This window comes from Dendrobates tinctorius, unplaced genomic scaffold, assembly GCF_039654945.1.
Source record: "Dendrobates tinctorius isolate UK_male_01 unplaced genomic scaffold, ASM3965494v1 ptg000060l, whole genome shotgun sequence".
Lineage (NCBI taxonomy): Eukaryota > Metazoa > Chordata > Amphibia > Anura > Dendrobatidae > Dendrobates > Dendrobates tinctorius.
In genome coordinates this window covers 75,396,051-75,411,718 of record NW_027361728.1, presented here as the reverse complement: position 1 = coordinate 75,411,718, position 15,668 = coordinate 75,396,051, and the positions used below count along the sequence as shown (strand labels likewise).

The window sequence follows — 15,668 nt, the reverse complement described above, 5'->3', positions numbered from 1 at the left end:
AATTTCTTCTTTGCATGGATGGAAAGCTGGGTCCTGAACGGATGGAAAGCCGGGTCCTCAATGGAAGGAAAATCGGTCCTGAATGGATGGAATGACGGTCCTGAATGGAAGGAAAGTTGGTCCTGAATGGAAGGAAAGTCGGTCCTGAATGGAGGGAAAGTCGGTCCTGAATGGAAGGAAAGTCGGTCCTGAATGGAAGGAAAGTCGGTCCTGAATGGAGGGAAAGTCGGTCCTGAATGGATGGAAAGTCGGTCCTGAATGGATGGAAAATCGGTCCTGAATGGAAGGAAAGTCGGTCCTGAATGGAAGGAAAGTCGGTCCTGAATGGATGGAAAGTTGGTCCTGAATGGAAGGAAAGTCGGTCCTGAATGGATGGAAAGTCGGTCCTGAATGGAAGGAAAGTCGGTCCTGAACGGATGGAAAGTCGGTCCTGAACGGATGGAAAGTCGGTCCTGAACGGATGGAAAGTCGGTCCTGAATGGATGGAAAGACGGTCCTGAATGGATGGAAAGACAGTCCTGTATGGATGGAAAGTCGGTCCTGAATGGAAGGAAAGTCGGTCCTGAATGGATGGAAAGCCGGTCCTGAATGGATGGAAAGTCGGTCCTGAACGGATGGAAAGTCGGTCCTGAATGGATGGAAAGTCGGTCCTGAACGGATGGAAAGTCGGTCCTGAATGGATGGAAAGACGGTCCTGAATGGATGGAAAGTCGGTCCTGAATGGATGGAAAGTCGGTCCTGAATGGAAGGAAAGTCGGTCCTGAACGGGTGGAAAGTCGGTCCTGAACGGAAGGAAAGTCGGTCTTGAATGGATGGAAAGACGGTCCTGAATGGATGGAAAGTCGGTCCTGAATGGATGGAAAGTCGGTCCTGAACGGATGGAAAGTCGGTCCTGAATGGATGGAAAGACGGTCCTGAATGGATGGAAAGTCGGTCCTGAAAGGATGGAAAGTCGGTCCTGAACGGATGGAAAGTCGGTCCTGAACGGGTGGAAAGTCGGTCCTGAACGGAAGGAAAGTCGGTCTTGAATGGATGGAAAGTCGGTCCTGAATGGAAGGAAAGCCGGGTCCTGAACGGATGGAAAGTCGGTCCTGAATAGATGGAAAGTCGGTCCTGAATGGAAGGAAAGCCGGGTCCTGAACGGATGGAAAGTCGGTCCTGAATGGATGGAAAGTCGGTCCTGAACGGATGGAAAGTCGGTCCTGAACGGATGGAAAGCCGGTCCTGAACGGAAGGAAAGTCGGTCCTGAATGGATGGATAGTCGGTCCTGAATGGAAGGAAAGCCGGGTCCTGAATGGATGGAAAGTCGGTCCTGAATGGAAGGAAAGCCGGGTCCTGAACGGATTGAAAGTTGGTCCTGAACGGATGGAAAGATGGTCCTGAATGGATGGAAAGCCGGTCCTGAATGGATGGAAAGCCGGTCCTGAATGGATGGAAAGTCGGTCCTGAATGGAAGGAAAGCTGGGTCCTGAACGGATTGAAAGTTGGTCCTGAACGGATGGAAAGCCGATCCTGAATGGATGGAAAGCCGGTCCTGAATGGATGGAAAGCCGGTCCTGAATGGATGGAAAGCCGGTCCTGGATGGATGGAAAGCCGGTCCTGAATGGATGGAAAGCCGGTCTTGAATGGATGGAAAGCCGGTCCTGGATGGATGGAAAGCCAGGTCGTGAATGGATGGAAAGCCAGGTCGTGAATGGATGGAAAGCCGGTCCTGGATGGATGGAAAGCCGGTCTTGAATGGATGGAAAGCCGGTCCTGGATGGATGGAAAGCCGGTCCTGAATGGATGGAAAGCTGGTCTTGAATGGATGGAAAGCCGGTCCTGGATGGATGGAAAGCCAGGTCGTGAATGGATGGAAAGCCAGGTCCTGAATGGATGGAAAGCAGCCTGATCCTAAGAAGATCTCACGCCTGTGTTGTTTTAGGTTTGGGGGCATAATCAGTGTAAAGAAAAACTGAGTGAACACAGCCGTCAGCGCCACGGAGGTGTGAAGTGCAGACTATGCAAGTGCAGCCAACAACTGACTGACATGAGCAGCTAACACCAGAAATACCACAACTGCACAGCGTCAATAATGGCAGAGAAAGAAATCGTTCTTTTCCTCAGTTGGAGGTCGGCTGTCCGCAGAGACACCAGAGCCGCAGGCGTCTTCCACACAGATTCCCACTGTCCCAGGAGAGGCGCCTGGATCTGCCCCGAACAATCGGGATGTGAAGCCTGACTGTCCGCTGTGCGGGCGCCATCCTGACCAGCCTCCGTCCACACAACGTGACCCGCACGGTGCCAACATCCCCCACTGTAACTGCACACACCAGGCCGGACATGGGGCCGACAGGAAGCTGCAGCATCACTCACCCGGCTCCCGGGCCTCCTCCGCTCTCTCCATGCTGCGCTTTGTTGTCTCCCGGTCCCCATGACAACCGGATACAGCGCAGACTCCGCCACCTTCTTGTAGCTCGCACTCTCCTCCTGTCACCAGGAGCCGTTCCCTGCAGTGTTGTCAGAGGGACTGTGCACAGTGTTTCAGATCAGTGCTCCAGTGGGTCGGCATAACTGGCTGACAGCCTGTACCTCTCTGCCAGCCTGTACTTCAGTGCCAGCCTGTACCTCTCTGCCAGCCTGTACCTCTCTGCCAGCCTGTACTTCAGTGCCAGCCTGTACCTCTCTGCCAGCCTGTACCTCACTGCCAGCCTGTACCTCACTGCCAGCCTCTACCTCTCTGCCAGCCTGTACTTCACTGCCAGCCTATACCTCTCTGCCAGCCTGTACTTCAGTGCCAGCCTGTACCTCTCTGCCAGCCTGTACCTCACTGCCAGCCTGTACCTCACTGCCAGCCTCTACCTCTCTGCCAGCCTGTACTTCACTGCCAGCCTATACCTCTCTGCCAGCCTGTACCTCACTGCCAGCCTGTACCTCACTGCCAGCCTATACCTCTCTGCCAGCCTGTACTTCACTGCCAGCCTATACCTCTCTGACAGCCTGTACCTCACTGCAAGCCTGTATCTCACTGCCAGCCTGTACTTCACTGCCAGCCTATACCTCTCTGACAGCCTGTACCTCACTGCCAGCCTGTACCTCACTGCCAGCCTATACCTCTCTCCCAGCCTGTACTTCACTGCAAGCCTGTACCTCACTGCCAGCCTGTACCTCACTGCCAGCCTATACCTCTCTGACAGCCTGTACCTCACTGCAAGCCTGTACCTCACTGCCAGCCTGTACCTCACTGCCAGCCTATACCTCTCTGACAGCCTGTACCTCTCTCCCAGCCTGTACTTCACTGCCAGCCTATACCTCTCTGACAGCCTGTACCTCACTGCAAGCCTGTACCTCACTGCCAGCCTGTACCTCACTGCCAGCCTATATCTCTCTGACAGCCTGTACCTCTCTGGCAGCCTGTACCTCTCTGCCAGCCTGTACCTCACTGCAAGCCTGTACCTCACTGCCAGCCTGTACCTCACTGCCAGCCTCTACCTCTCTGACTGCCTGTACCTCACTGCCAGCCTGTACCTCACTGCCAGCCTCTACCTCTCTGCCAGCCTGTACTTCACTGCCAGCCTATACCTCTCTGCCAGCCTGTACTGCACTGCCAGCCTATACCTCTCTGACAGCCTGTACCTCTCTCCCAGCCTGTACTTCACTGCCAGCCTATACCTCTCTGACAGCCTGTACCTCACTGCAAGCCTGTACCTCACTGCCAGCCTGTACCTCACTGCCAGCCTATACCTCTCTGACAGCCTGTACCTCTCTGGCAGCCTGTACCTCTCTGCCAGCCTGTACTTCACTGCCAGCCTATACCTCTCTGACAGCCTGTACCTCACTGCAAGCCTGTACCTCACTGCCAGCCTGTACCTCACTGCCAGCCTATACCTCTCTGACAGCCTGTACCTCTCTGGCAGCCTGTACCTCTCTGCCAGCCTGTACCTCACTGCAAGCCTGTACCTCACTGCCAGCCTGTACCTCACTGCCAGCCTCTACCTCTCTGACTGCCTGTACCTCACTGCCAGCCTGTACCTCACTGCCAGCCTCTACCTCTCTGCCAGCCTGTACTTCACTGCCAGCCTATACCTCTCTGCCAGCCTGTACTGCACTGCCAGCCTATACCTCTCTGCCAGCCTGTACCTCACTGCCAGCCTGTACCTCACTGCCAGCCTATACCTCTCTGACAGCCTATACCTCTCTGCCAGCCTGTACTTCACTGCCAGCCTATACCTCTCTGACAGCCTGTACCTCACTGCAAGCCTGTACCTCACTGCCAGCCTATACCTCTCTGACAGCCTATACCTCTCTCCCAGCCTGTACTTCACTGCCAGCCTATACCTCTCTGACAGCCTGTACCTCACTGCAAGCCTGTACCTCACTGCCAGCCTGTACCTCACTGCCAGCCTATACCTCTCTTGACAGCCTGTACCTCTCTCCCAGCCTGTACTTCACTGCCAGCCTATACCTCTCTGACAGCCTGTACCTCACTGCAAGCCTGTACCTCACTGCCAGCCTGTACCTCACTGCCAGCCTATACCTCTCTGACAGCCTGTACCTCTCTGGCAGCCTATACCTCTCTGCCAGCCTGTACCTCACTGCAAGCCTGTACCTCACTGCCAGCCTGTACCTCACTGCCAGCCTCTACCTCTCTGACTGCCTGTACCTCACTGCCAGCCTGTACCTCACTGCCAGCCTCTACCTCTCTGCCAGCCTGTACTTCACTGCCAGCTTATACCTCTCTGCCAGCCTGTACTGCACTGCCCTGCCAGCCTATACCTCTCTGCCAGCCTGTACTGCACTGCCAGCCTATACCTCTCTGCCAGCCTATACCTCTCTGCCAGCCTGTACCTCACTGCCAGCCTGTACCTCACTGCCAGCCTATACCTCTCTGCCAGCCTGTACTTCACTGCCAGCCTATACCTCTCTGCCAGCCTGTACTGCACTGCCCTGCCAGCCTATACCTCTCTGCCAGCCTATACTGCACTGCCAGCCTATACCTCTCTGCCAGCCTATACCTCTCTGCCAGCCTGTACCTCACTGCCAGCCTGTATCTCACTGCCAGCCTATACCTCTCTGCCAGCCTGTACTTCACTGCCAGCCTATACCTCTCTGCCAGCCTGTACTGCACTGCCAGCCTATACCTCTCTGCCAGCCTGTACTGCACTGCCAGCCTATACCTCTCTGCCAGCCTGTACTGCACTGCCAGCCTGTACCTCTCTGCCAGCCTGTACCTCTCTGCCAGCCTGTACTTCACTGCCAGCCTATACCTCTCTGCCAGCCTGTACCTCTCTGCCAGCCTGTACTTCACTGCCAGCCTGTACTTCACTGCCAGCCTATACCTCTCTGCCAGCCTGTACCTCTCTGCCAGCCTGTACTTCACTGCCAGCCTGTACTTCTCTGCCAGCCTGTACCTCTCTGCTACTCTGTACCACTCTTCCAGTCTGTACCTCTATGTAACTCTGCCACTCTGTACCTCTCTGCCAGCCTGTACTTCACTGCCAGCCTATACCTCTCTGCCAGCCTGTAAATCTCTGCCAGCCTGTACTTCACTGCCAGCCTGTACTTCACTGCCAGCCTATACCTCTCTGCCAGCCTGTACCTCTCTGCCAGCCTGTACCTCTCTGCCAGCCTGTACCTCTCTGCCAGCCTGTACTTCACTGCCAGCCTATACCTCTCTGCCAGCCTGTACCTCTCTGCCAGCCTGTACTTCACTGCCAGCCTGTACTTCACTGCCAGCCTATACCTCTCTGCCAGCCTGTACTTCTCTGCCAGCCTGTACCTCTCTGCTACTCTGTACCACTCTTCCAGTCTGTACCTCTATGTAACTCTGCCACTCTGTACCTCACTACCAGCCTGTAACTTTCTGTAGCAGAAAAATCGAATATACCAGCTCACCTGCCTTGGCTTAGTGGTGCATGGAAGCACGAATTCCGTGTAGTTTCACATCCAAAAGTCCAATTTAAACATTTTCAATTTAGCTTCCAAATTTTTAGAAAAATTTATTGGACTTAAAAACAGAAAGTAGCGGACAAGCCGCACCAATGCTGAGGCAACGCATTTCGAACTGAAGTAGTTATTTTTCAAAGCTGGCAGAGAGGTACAGGCTGGCAGCAAGTTATGCCGACCCACTGGAGCACTGATCTGAAACACTGCGCACAGTCCCTCTGACAATTCAGCTCTCTGTACCTCTCTGCCTGTTGGTAGCTCTCTGCCTTCCTGTACTTCTCTACCAGTCTGCACCTCTCTGCCTGTTACAAACCAGACAGGCCAAAATGCATTTGCACTAATCCAGGGTGCAGCGGACCCAAGTAAAATGGCAGCTGCACAGGTGCATAAATACCAAATGAAACAGCCAGCCTACAATGAGGGATTGGCCGTGTGGTACACCAGTGCAGAAGAAATAATCCGCATGTGGCAGTGTTCACACAGGGAATGCAGGGCTTCTGGTTCACAACCTCTTAGTAACACCATATAGGGGGGCTGCCCAGTGCCAAGTAGAATGCATCCCGTGTGAACAGAGGCCACAAGTTTTGCAGAACCATTTGGGCCCAACTGCACCCTGGAAAAAATATAAAAAGTGCACAAAAAACATATCAATATATGTAAGGTATTGGTTGATATTAAGGCCTTAATACGGAAGATGACAATCTGCGTCAAAGTTCCTTACACTTGTCAGTCCCTACTCTAACATGAAACCCTCAAAAAGAGGAAAAAATCCTCCAAAAAATTCAGAGTTCATTTGGTATTTATGCACCTGTGCAGCTGCCATTTTACTTGGGTCCGCTGCACCCTGGATTAGTGCAGATGCATTTGGGCCTGTCTGGTTTGTATCTGAATTTTTTGGAGGATTTTTTCCTCTTTTTGAGGTTTTCCTGTACCTCTCTGCCAGCCAGTACCCCTCTGAATGTCTGTAGTTCTCTGCCAGTCTGTACCTCTCTGTACCTTTTGGCCATCCTTTACCTCTCTGCCAGCCAAACCTCTCTGTCTAACTGTACTTCTCTGCCAGTCTGTATCTCTCTGCCAGCCTGTATTTCACTTCCAGCCTCTACCTCTCTGCCAGACAGTACCTCTCTCCCAGTCTGTACCACTCTGTACCTCTCTGCCTGCCTGTACCACTCTGCCAGCCAGTACCTCTATGCCAGCCAGTACCTCTATGCCAGCCAGTACCATTCTGTACCTCTCTGCTAGTCTGTACTACTCTGCCTGCCGGTACCACTCTGCCAGCCAGTACCTCTATGCCAGCCAGTACCTCTATGCCAGCCAGTACCATTCTGTACTTCTCTGCCAGTCTGTATCTCTCTGCCAGCCTGTATTTCACTTCCAGCCTCTACCTCTCTGCCAGACAGTACCTCTCTCCCAGTCTGTACCACTCTGTACCTCTCTGCCTGCCTGTACCACTCTGCCAGCCAGTACCTCTATGCCAGCCAGTACCTCTCTGCCAGTCTGTACCATTCTTTACCTCTCTGCTAGTCTGTACTTCTCTGCCTGCCGGTACCACTCTGCCAGCCTGTACCTCTCTGCCAGTCTGTACCTCTTTGCTAGCCTGTACCTCTCTGCCAGTCTGTACCACTCTGTACCTCTGTGCTAGCCTGTACCACTCTACCAGCCTGTACTTCTCTGCCTGCCTTTACATTTCTGTTAGCCTGTACCTCTCTCCCAGCCTACAAACTTTGAGTATAACAGATGCCTTGATTATATCCACAGAATGTGCCAATCACAGAGCTGCACACAGCAGTGTGTCAACCCCATGTGCTCCCATAACAGTTTTCAGAATTGCCTCTATAGCAATGTGATACCCCCTATCAGTAACTTCTGACAGTTCCCTGTTCTGTATTTTCTGGGCTTTAATCTCTGTTCCAGCAAAATGGCTGAGAAATGACTGTGGATTTCACGCTTTGTAATATATAAGGTGGAATCCGCTGCGAATGTGCTTCACATTCTGTGAGAAATGTGCATTTTGCTGTGGAAATTTTATTCTGAATTTACCTCAGTGAACACACCCGTAACCCGTTCCATTCCCAGTTCACCATGAGAAATATCTTACTGTAAACTGTGGTGAACTCAGTGAGCTCAGCATTGCACCGTGAGACTTTTTCTGACAGTGCTAGCAGTGATCTCACTGAGGTCACCACATTTAATCAGCCTGGCTCACACTGAAGTGAGCTTGAAATGCAGCCTCAGTGACCTAGATGATGTCACTCCTAGTCAATGACGCTGCGATTACAGCAGCTCATTCTCCCGTGGTTTTCAGCCTGGATGATAACATCTTGACACCATCCAGGTTGAAAACCAATTATTGCAGATATGGATTACGGCATGAGACAACATGTCGAACAGGTAAGGGATATTGTTGTTTTTTATTTTTGTTTATTTTACAGACCAGGATTCAATTTAATGGGTATTAGGTGAGTATTTTTGTTTATTATTTTCTGTTTTTTGTTTTTTTTACAGGGAACCAGGGCTTCAATGGAATGAGAATAAGGGGAGTATAACTGTGCTTGTTATTTAATATATAAAGCTCAATTTGGGTGTGTGTGTGTGTGTGTATGTCCGGGATTGGCATCCACACCGTCGCAGCTACAGCCACAAAATTTGGCACAGTCACACGTCTGGACCCCGAGAGCATCATAGGCTACGTTGTGAGGCGAAATTTTAACCCTGCGCATTCCAATTCACCAAACAATTTTGCCCCATCTACATAATGGGGAAAAAGTGAAAGGAAAAGTGTTGGAGGCAAATTGACAGTTGCCAGATGTGAACAAGGGGGACTTAAAGAATGAGAGCGATGGCGCCAAAGAGTATATACCGTACAGTTGCTAAGGTGGGGCCCTGACATGGGATACTCACCACACACGGGGATATGAACACACACACACAAAATGCGCCACACACTACCACATGCTTCAACACATATACCACCCTCAGCACACATTTCATCACACATACACCAACCTCGCCACATAAAAGTCGAAACACAAAATTCGCCACTCAAAACTCGCCACGCTGTCCCAGAGCTGTTTAAAAGATGAAAAATGAGCTGTGATTGGTTGCTATCAGCAACAGTTTTCTTTGTAGACAGGCCTATTATTCTTATCATTTCTATGTTGTTATCGTCTATTAGATACGCGGCTCAGCAGACAGTATCACACAGAATAGGATTAGATACAGGGCTCAGCAGTCAGTATCACACAGGATAGGATTAGATACACGTCTCAGCAGTCAGTATCACACAGGATAGGATTAGATACACGTCTGAGCAGTCAGTAACACACATGATAGGATTAGGTACACGGCTCAGCAGTCAGTATCACACAGGATAGGATTAGATACACGTCTCAGCAGTCAGTATCACACAGGATAGGATTAGATACACGGCTGAGCAGTCAGTAACACACATGATAGGATTAGGTACACGGCTCAGCAGTCAGTATCACACAGGATAGGGTTAGATACACGGCTCAGCAGACGGTATCACACAGGATAGGATTAGATACACTGCTCAGCAGTCAGTATCACACAGGATAGGATTAGATATACGGCTGAGCAGTCAGTAACACACAATAGGATTAGATACAGAGCTCAGCAGAAAGTATCACACAGGAGAGGATACTTGGGTAATCGTTTAGTTAATTTGTGTTGCAAATCGGTAGTGAATATATAATGTGAAATGTTTTTATGTGCAATATAATCATTATAATTTGTTATAACTAACCACAGTTGGTTACTATGCCCAGGCAACGCCGGGCTCTTCAGCTAGTTTTTAAATAAATTTGTAAAACGTTATGTATTTTTATGTCAAATAAAGGACTTTATTGTGGCTATGTGTTTACTTACAATATGACTATGGGGTTAGTAATGGATAGGCGTCTTATAGATGCCTATCCAATACTAACTGCTGGGCTTGATGTCACTTGAAAATACAAAGGTGACATCAATCCCACAAATATGAACCCCACTTGCCATCGCCAGAGGGCAAATGGGAAGAGCCTGGCAAAGTGCCAGAATTGAGGTGTCTAATAGATTCTGGGACGGCTGTGGGCTGCTATTTTTAGGCAGGAGAGTCAATATCCATGGCCTTTTATTAGCCTGAGAATACCAGCTCTCAGCTGTCTGCTTTAGCTTGGCTGGTTGTCAAATAATAAGTGGAGCCAATGCACTTTTTTCAATTATTTATTTAAATGATTTAAAAAAAAAAACAGCTTGGGACCCCTCTATTCTTGATAACCAACCATGATGAAGTTGGCAACTGAGGGTTGCAGCCCACAGCTGTCAGTTTTGCCATGCTAGTTATTAAAAACAGAGACTACATTTAAAAATAAAAATGCAGCGTGGCAAACAACGGATGTTCTGGCCCCCTATCATCTGAATGGGGTCCATATTTGGGTACTGTTCTGGTACCAGAACCAAATTTTTTTTCGCTGGCCCATCACTAGTAGTGACATCATGCGCCACCAATGGCTGGCATGTCAGAGTCAACTGCTGACAACAGAAGAGGACTCTGCACATGATGAGAGATGGGGAAGTTAAAGGGAATCTGTCACCCTTTTTTTCGGCTTGCAGCTGCCGGCATAGACATCGGGGGCTTATCTACAGCATTCTGTAATGCTGTAGATATGCCTCCGATGCAACCTGAAAGATAAGAAAAACACGTTATATTATACTCACCGGGGTGGGCGGTCCGGTCCGGTGGGCGTTGCGGTCCGGTCCGATGCCTCCCTTCTTCATGTGATGACGTCCTCTTCTCCCATCCTGTAATGGCTGCGGCGCAAGCGCACTGCTCTGCCCTGTTGAGGGCAGAGCAGAGTCCTGCAGTGCGCAGGCGTCTGGAGAGGTCCGGCGCCTGCGCACTGCAGAATTCTGCTCTGCCCTCAACAGGGCAGAGCAGTGCGCTTGCGCCGCAGCCATTACAGGACGGGAGAAGAGGATGTCATCGCATGAAGAAGGGAGGCGTCGGACCGGACCGCAACGCCCACCAGACCGGACCGCCCACCACGGTGAGTATAATATAACGTGTTTTTCTTATCTTTCAGGTTGCATCGGAGGCTTATCTACAGCATTACAGAATGCTGTAGATAAGCCCCCGATGTCTATGCCGGCAGCTGCAAGACGAAAAAAAGGGTGACAGATTCCTTTTAAGAAGAATCTCTTTTTTATGCATTGGAAAAGAGTGTGATAACAGACATTTTAACAAGAAGGGGTCCAGGATGGAGGACATTTTACAAGGAAGAAGCCAAGGAAGGGGGTCATTATACCAGGAAGGGGCTCAGGATATGGGACAGCATACCATGATGGGGACATTGTTATAGGATTGGGGACATCATACCAGGAAAAGACCCAAGATGGGGGACATTGTGATAGGATGGGGGACATATCAGGAAACGGTTCATGATGGGGGACATTATACCAGGATGGGGGCATTACTACAAGAAAGGCAAGTGAAGAAAAATGAGTCTCCAGCGAAGAAATTGGCACAAAGGCAGTAATAAAAATGAAAACACTCAGCTTTTAATTTTGTTACACCGTGAATAAGGCTCCTTGCTGAAACGCGTGGGTTTGTCACATATGTCTTTTTGGTTACCTACCTTGGCTGAGTCGTTTTTAATGGATTAATTAAAAGCTAACTTTTTCATTTTTATTACTGCCTTTGTGCCAATTTCATGGCTGTAGACTCCTTTTTCTTCCTTTGCCTTTACTGCTTGCGTCATTGACTGGACGGCTCCGTGTGAACTATTCATACCTGACAAGGGGCATCACAATACGGTGAGCTGACTTTCCTCATCCCTTTTACTTTTTTGTATTATTAGGGGGCCAAAATGGGAGTAACATTAAGGGTCCCAGGACAGGGGCCATTATACCAGAAAGAGGCCCAGGATGGGAGAAAATATACCAGAAAGGGGCCCATAGATAGAAAGGAAAATCCAAGTATGTTCTCATTATATTCTAGGAGGATTTGTCCCTTTGGTATAGGGTGTTTTTTCATTTGTCTGGGTGGGCTTTAGAGTTCCTCCAGTACTCCGCCCTATTTGATCCTTTGGAAGTTCAATGTATAAAAAGAGAGTGTGGCTGATCTTTTCATATTATTTATTTTTTAATGACCTGAAGAAGACTCTAGGGTGTAGGAGTCGAAACGCGTTGTCCTGTAATTTTTTATTACCTCAATAAAGTAGATATTTTTATATAACATCTATGAGAATCTCTATACGGGAGTGTCGGCTACATACTGGGATTTTCCTTGCTATCTATTGTATTATCACGGATGTCTGAGGGCCTTTTCCATGTGCCCAGTCGGCCGAGCTGCAGACCATTCCCCTTGGATTCCTGTCGGATCCCCTTTCAATGCTTCATTTTCGCCTTTGACTAGGTGAGTGCAATTATAGAACCGTGCAATTCACACCTAGATTCTACTGCACTTAGATCGTGCGCGGTGTTCCCTTTATTTCCCTATCCTCAGGGTTGTTTGGATTCAGAAAGGGGCCCATGATGGGGTTTATCATTTAAACTGAAAAGGTCTATTTTGGCCTCATATGTCCACAAAACATTGTTCCAATAGCCTTCTGGCTTATCTAGGTGATCTTTAGCAAACTGCAGGCAGGCAGCAATGTTTTTTTGGAGAGTATTGGCGTTCTCCCTGCAATCCTACTATACACACCATTGATGTTCATTATTCTCCTGATGGTGGACTCATGATCCTTATTAACACTAGCTAATGTGAGAGAGAACTTTAGTTACTTAGAAGTTACCTCGGGTTCCTGTATGATCTTACAGACTATCTTATGCCTTGGTCTTGGAGTGATGTTTTTTGGTCAACCACTCTGGGAGGGTAATAGCGGATTTGAATTTCCCCCATTTGAATACAATCTGCCTGAATAGATTGGTGAAGTCCAAATTCTTTACAAATAGTTTTGAAACCTTTTTGTGATGCTAATCACAACCTGTGAGGCTCGGTAGTCAAGAGGTCTGGGGTGAGTTACCAAGAAGGTTAAGGCAAAGGTGTAGTCAGGTCACAGTTCGAGGTCAGAATTCCGGGAAGGTAGCGGATCAAGACAAAAGGGCAAGGCAAATGGATGGTCAAAGGCAAGGTCCAAGGTCAGGCAACTTAGATCAACTACAGAAACACAGAGAAACAAGCGCACACCATTTGAGCTAAGCTATAACTGGCCCTAATTAGAGGCAGAGAGCTAGCTAAATAGCTAGGTAATCATTTTAATAGCAGACACATAGAGCAAGTCTGCACCCCCTCGACCCTGATTGGCCAGTTGAACTGTCACTCACACAGACAGCTGAGCACGCCCCAATCTCCGATTGGATACCTGAACCGTCCATCACCCTACTGACAACTCAGCACGTGCCTGTCCTTGGATTGAAAGACTGGACTGTCACCCAGTGCTTCCAGACACACCGATAGGTGATATCATGACACTTTTTCAGTCTGCTGGGCATCAACAACTCTTCTTTTGAGTTCCTCATAAATCTCATTTGAGCCATGATACACATCTAATAACGTGTTGTAAACTTCAGACTTATTCCCATTCATTAATCCCTTAGAGACAAAGCCAAATTTGACCTTCATGACCAGGCCAATTTTTACAATTCATGACCACTGTCACTTTATGTGATAATAATTCTGGAACTCATCAACGTATCCCGCTGATTCTGAGAAAATTTTTCCGTGAAATATTGTACTTCATGTTAGTGGTAAAATTTCTTTGATATGACTTGTGTTTATTTACGAAAAAAAATGGAAATTTGGCAAAAAATTTGAAAATGTTGTAATCTTCAAACTTTTAATTTTTATGCCCTTAAATCAGAGTTATATCACATAAAACAGTTAATAAATAACATTTTACCACATGTCTACTTAACATCAGCATAATTTTGGAAACATACCGTAATTTTTTGTTAAGGGTTAAAAGTTGACCAGCGATTTCTCATTTATCCAACAAAATTTACAGAACTATTTTTTTAGAGACCACATCACATTTGAAGTGACTTTGAGGGGCCTTTGTGGTCAAAAACAAAAGTGACACCATTCTAAAACCTGCCCCCCCCCCCTCCGGTGCTAAAAACCACATTCCAGAAGTTTATTAAGCCTTCAGTTGCTTCACAAAAAAATTTACTTTAGACCCAGACTTTTTTATTTTCACAAGGGAAATGAGAGAAAATGGACCACAAAATTGTGTAATTCCTCCTGAGTACGCCGATACCCCATTTGTGGAGTAAGTCTACTGTTTGGGAGCATGGCAGGACTCGGAATGGAAGGAGCACCGTTTGACTTTTTAAACGCAAAACTGTCTGGAATCAAGAGCGAACGCCATGTCGTATTTGGACAACCGCTGATGTGCCTAAACAGTGGAAAACCCTCCATAAATGACCCCATTTTGGAAATTACGTCCCTCAAGGATTTTATCAAGGGGTTGAGTGAGCATTTTGAACCCACAGGTACAACACAAAATTTGATACCATTAGGTTGTCAAATTGAATATATTGTCATTAATGATGAGCACAAGTGCTTGCTACTACAGTTTGCATCAGGTGCTCTGGTATGCACCGAATATCACGGGTGCTTGAGTCCCTGCCTCTCATGTTTTGCAGCTGTTAGAAACCCAAAAAAACCATGCGGGGATCCGTGATACTCCTTGCATACCCGAGCACTCGATGCAAACTCGAGTAGCGAGCACTTGCGCTCAACAATAGCTGTTGTATTGTCATCAATTTTTTTTCACTTTTTCAACTCCAGCCTTAACCCCAACCTCACCCTCAGCCCAACCCTAACCCTAACCCTCACACAACCCTAACCCCAACTCTAACTGCAAAGAATGGAAAAATGTAATTTTTTATTTTATAATTTTTATCTAACAAAGGGGATTTCGAAGGGAATATGATTTACTATTTTTTTTTTCTTTTGATCATTGTGATCGGACCCATCACAGTGATCACAAGGTACCAATAGGAAAATACCCTATTGTTGCCGGGTACCGGCCAGAAAATATTGGCAGGTCCACTGAGCCTGCTCCTGCCATTTTTTTCCAGGAAGATGACGTGGAGGGTCGGAGGATGGCAGCGGTATCGGGGAATCTTGGGGGACCCCATTTCTCTTTTCTCTGACATGCTAGAGCATATTGGAGGAGAGAGAAATTAATTTTAAATCAGAAATTAAATTTTAAATATGTGATCACCATTATTCTGTGATTAAGGGTGATCTCGTGACAGGGGACCGAAAAAAAATGGCCCTGTTCTCCAGGGTCTCGGAAGAGATTTTCAGATGCAAGAGAGGCTCTATACCCTTATTTCTCAGCCCCGATAAAAAGTGACACTGATGAATAAGTACCCTTAACTGCCTCCGATAAAAGGTGTATCGGCGGTTGTTAAGAGGTTAAATAAAACAGGTCGCTCACTCACATCTGCTTGTCATTCCATTGATTGAAAACATGAGACTCTTAATTTCACCTTCAAATTATATGACAATCCAAAAGATTCACATACTTTTGCCACTCACAGACATTTGATATTGGATCATTTCCCTCATTTCGAAATGTCAAAGTCTAATGTTTTTAACTCATTTGTTTGATGTGGTTCTCTGTATTTACTTTTAGGATTTAGCCATATTCACACGTTCAGTATTCATCAGCTGATGCCTGACCGGTGGTAACCTTTTAACCTTAAGGTCAAGTTCACACGTTTCATATT

The 15,668-nt window shown here is 48.0% G+C and overlaps 1 protein-coding gene across 5 annotated transcripts in view; it reads right to left on the bottom strand.

Moving 5' to 3' along the window:
• Positions 1-15,668, bottom strand: part of SIAH2 (siah E3 ubiquitin protein ligase 2) — a 200,541-nt gene that overhangs the window by 131,623 nt on the left and 53,250 nt on the right. The window contains exon 1 of one of the 5 annotated variants that reach the window (XM_073579071.1): positions 2,358-2,563. The exons of 1 other annotated variant lie outside the window; for it this stretch is intronic. In XM_073579071.1, the coding sequence (XP_073435172.1) occupies positions 2,358-2,388 (31 nt within the window). In that variant the 5' untranslated portion in view covers positions 2,389-2,563. Of the gene's footprint in view, positions 1-2,357; positions 2,564-15,668 lie in introns of those variants that run through there. 3 more of the 5 variants (XM_073579068.1, XM_073579064.1, XM_073579065.1) reach the window with 3 other exon arrangements.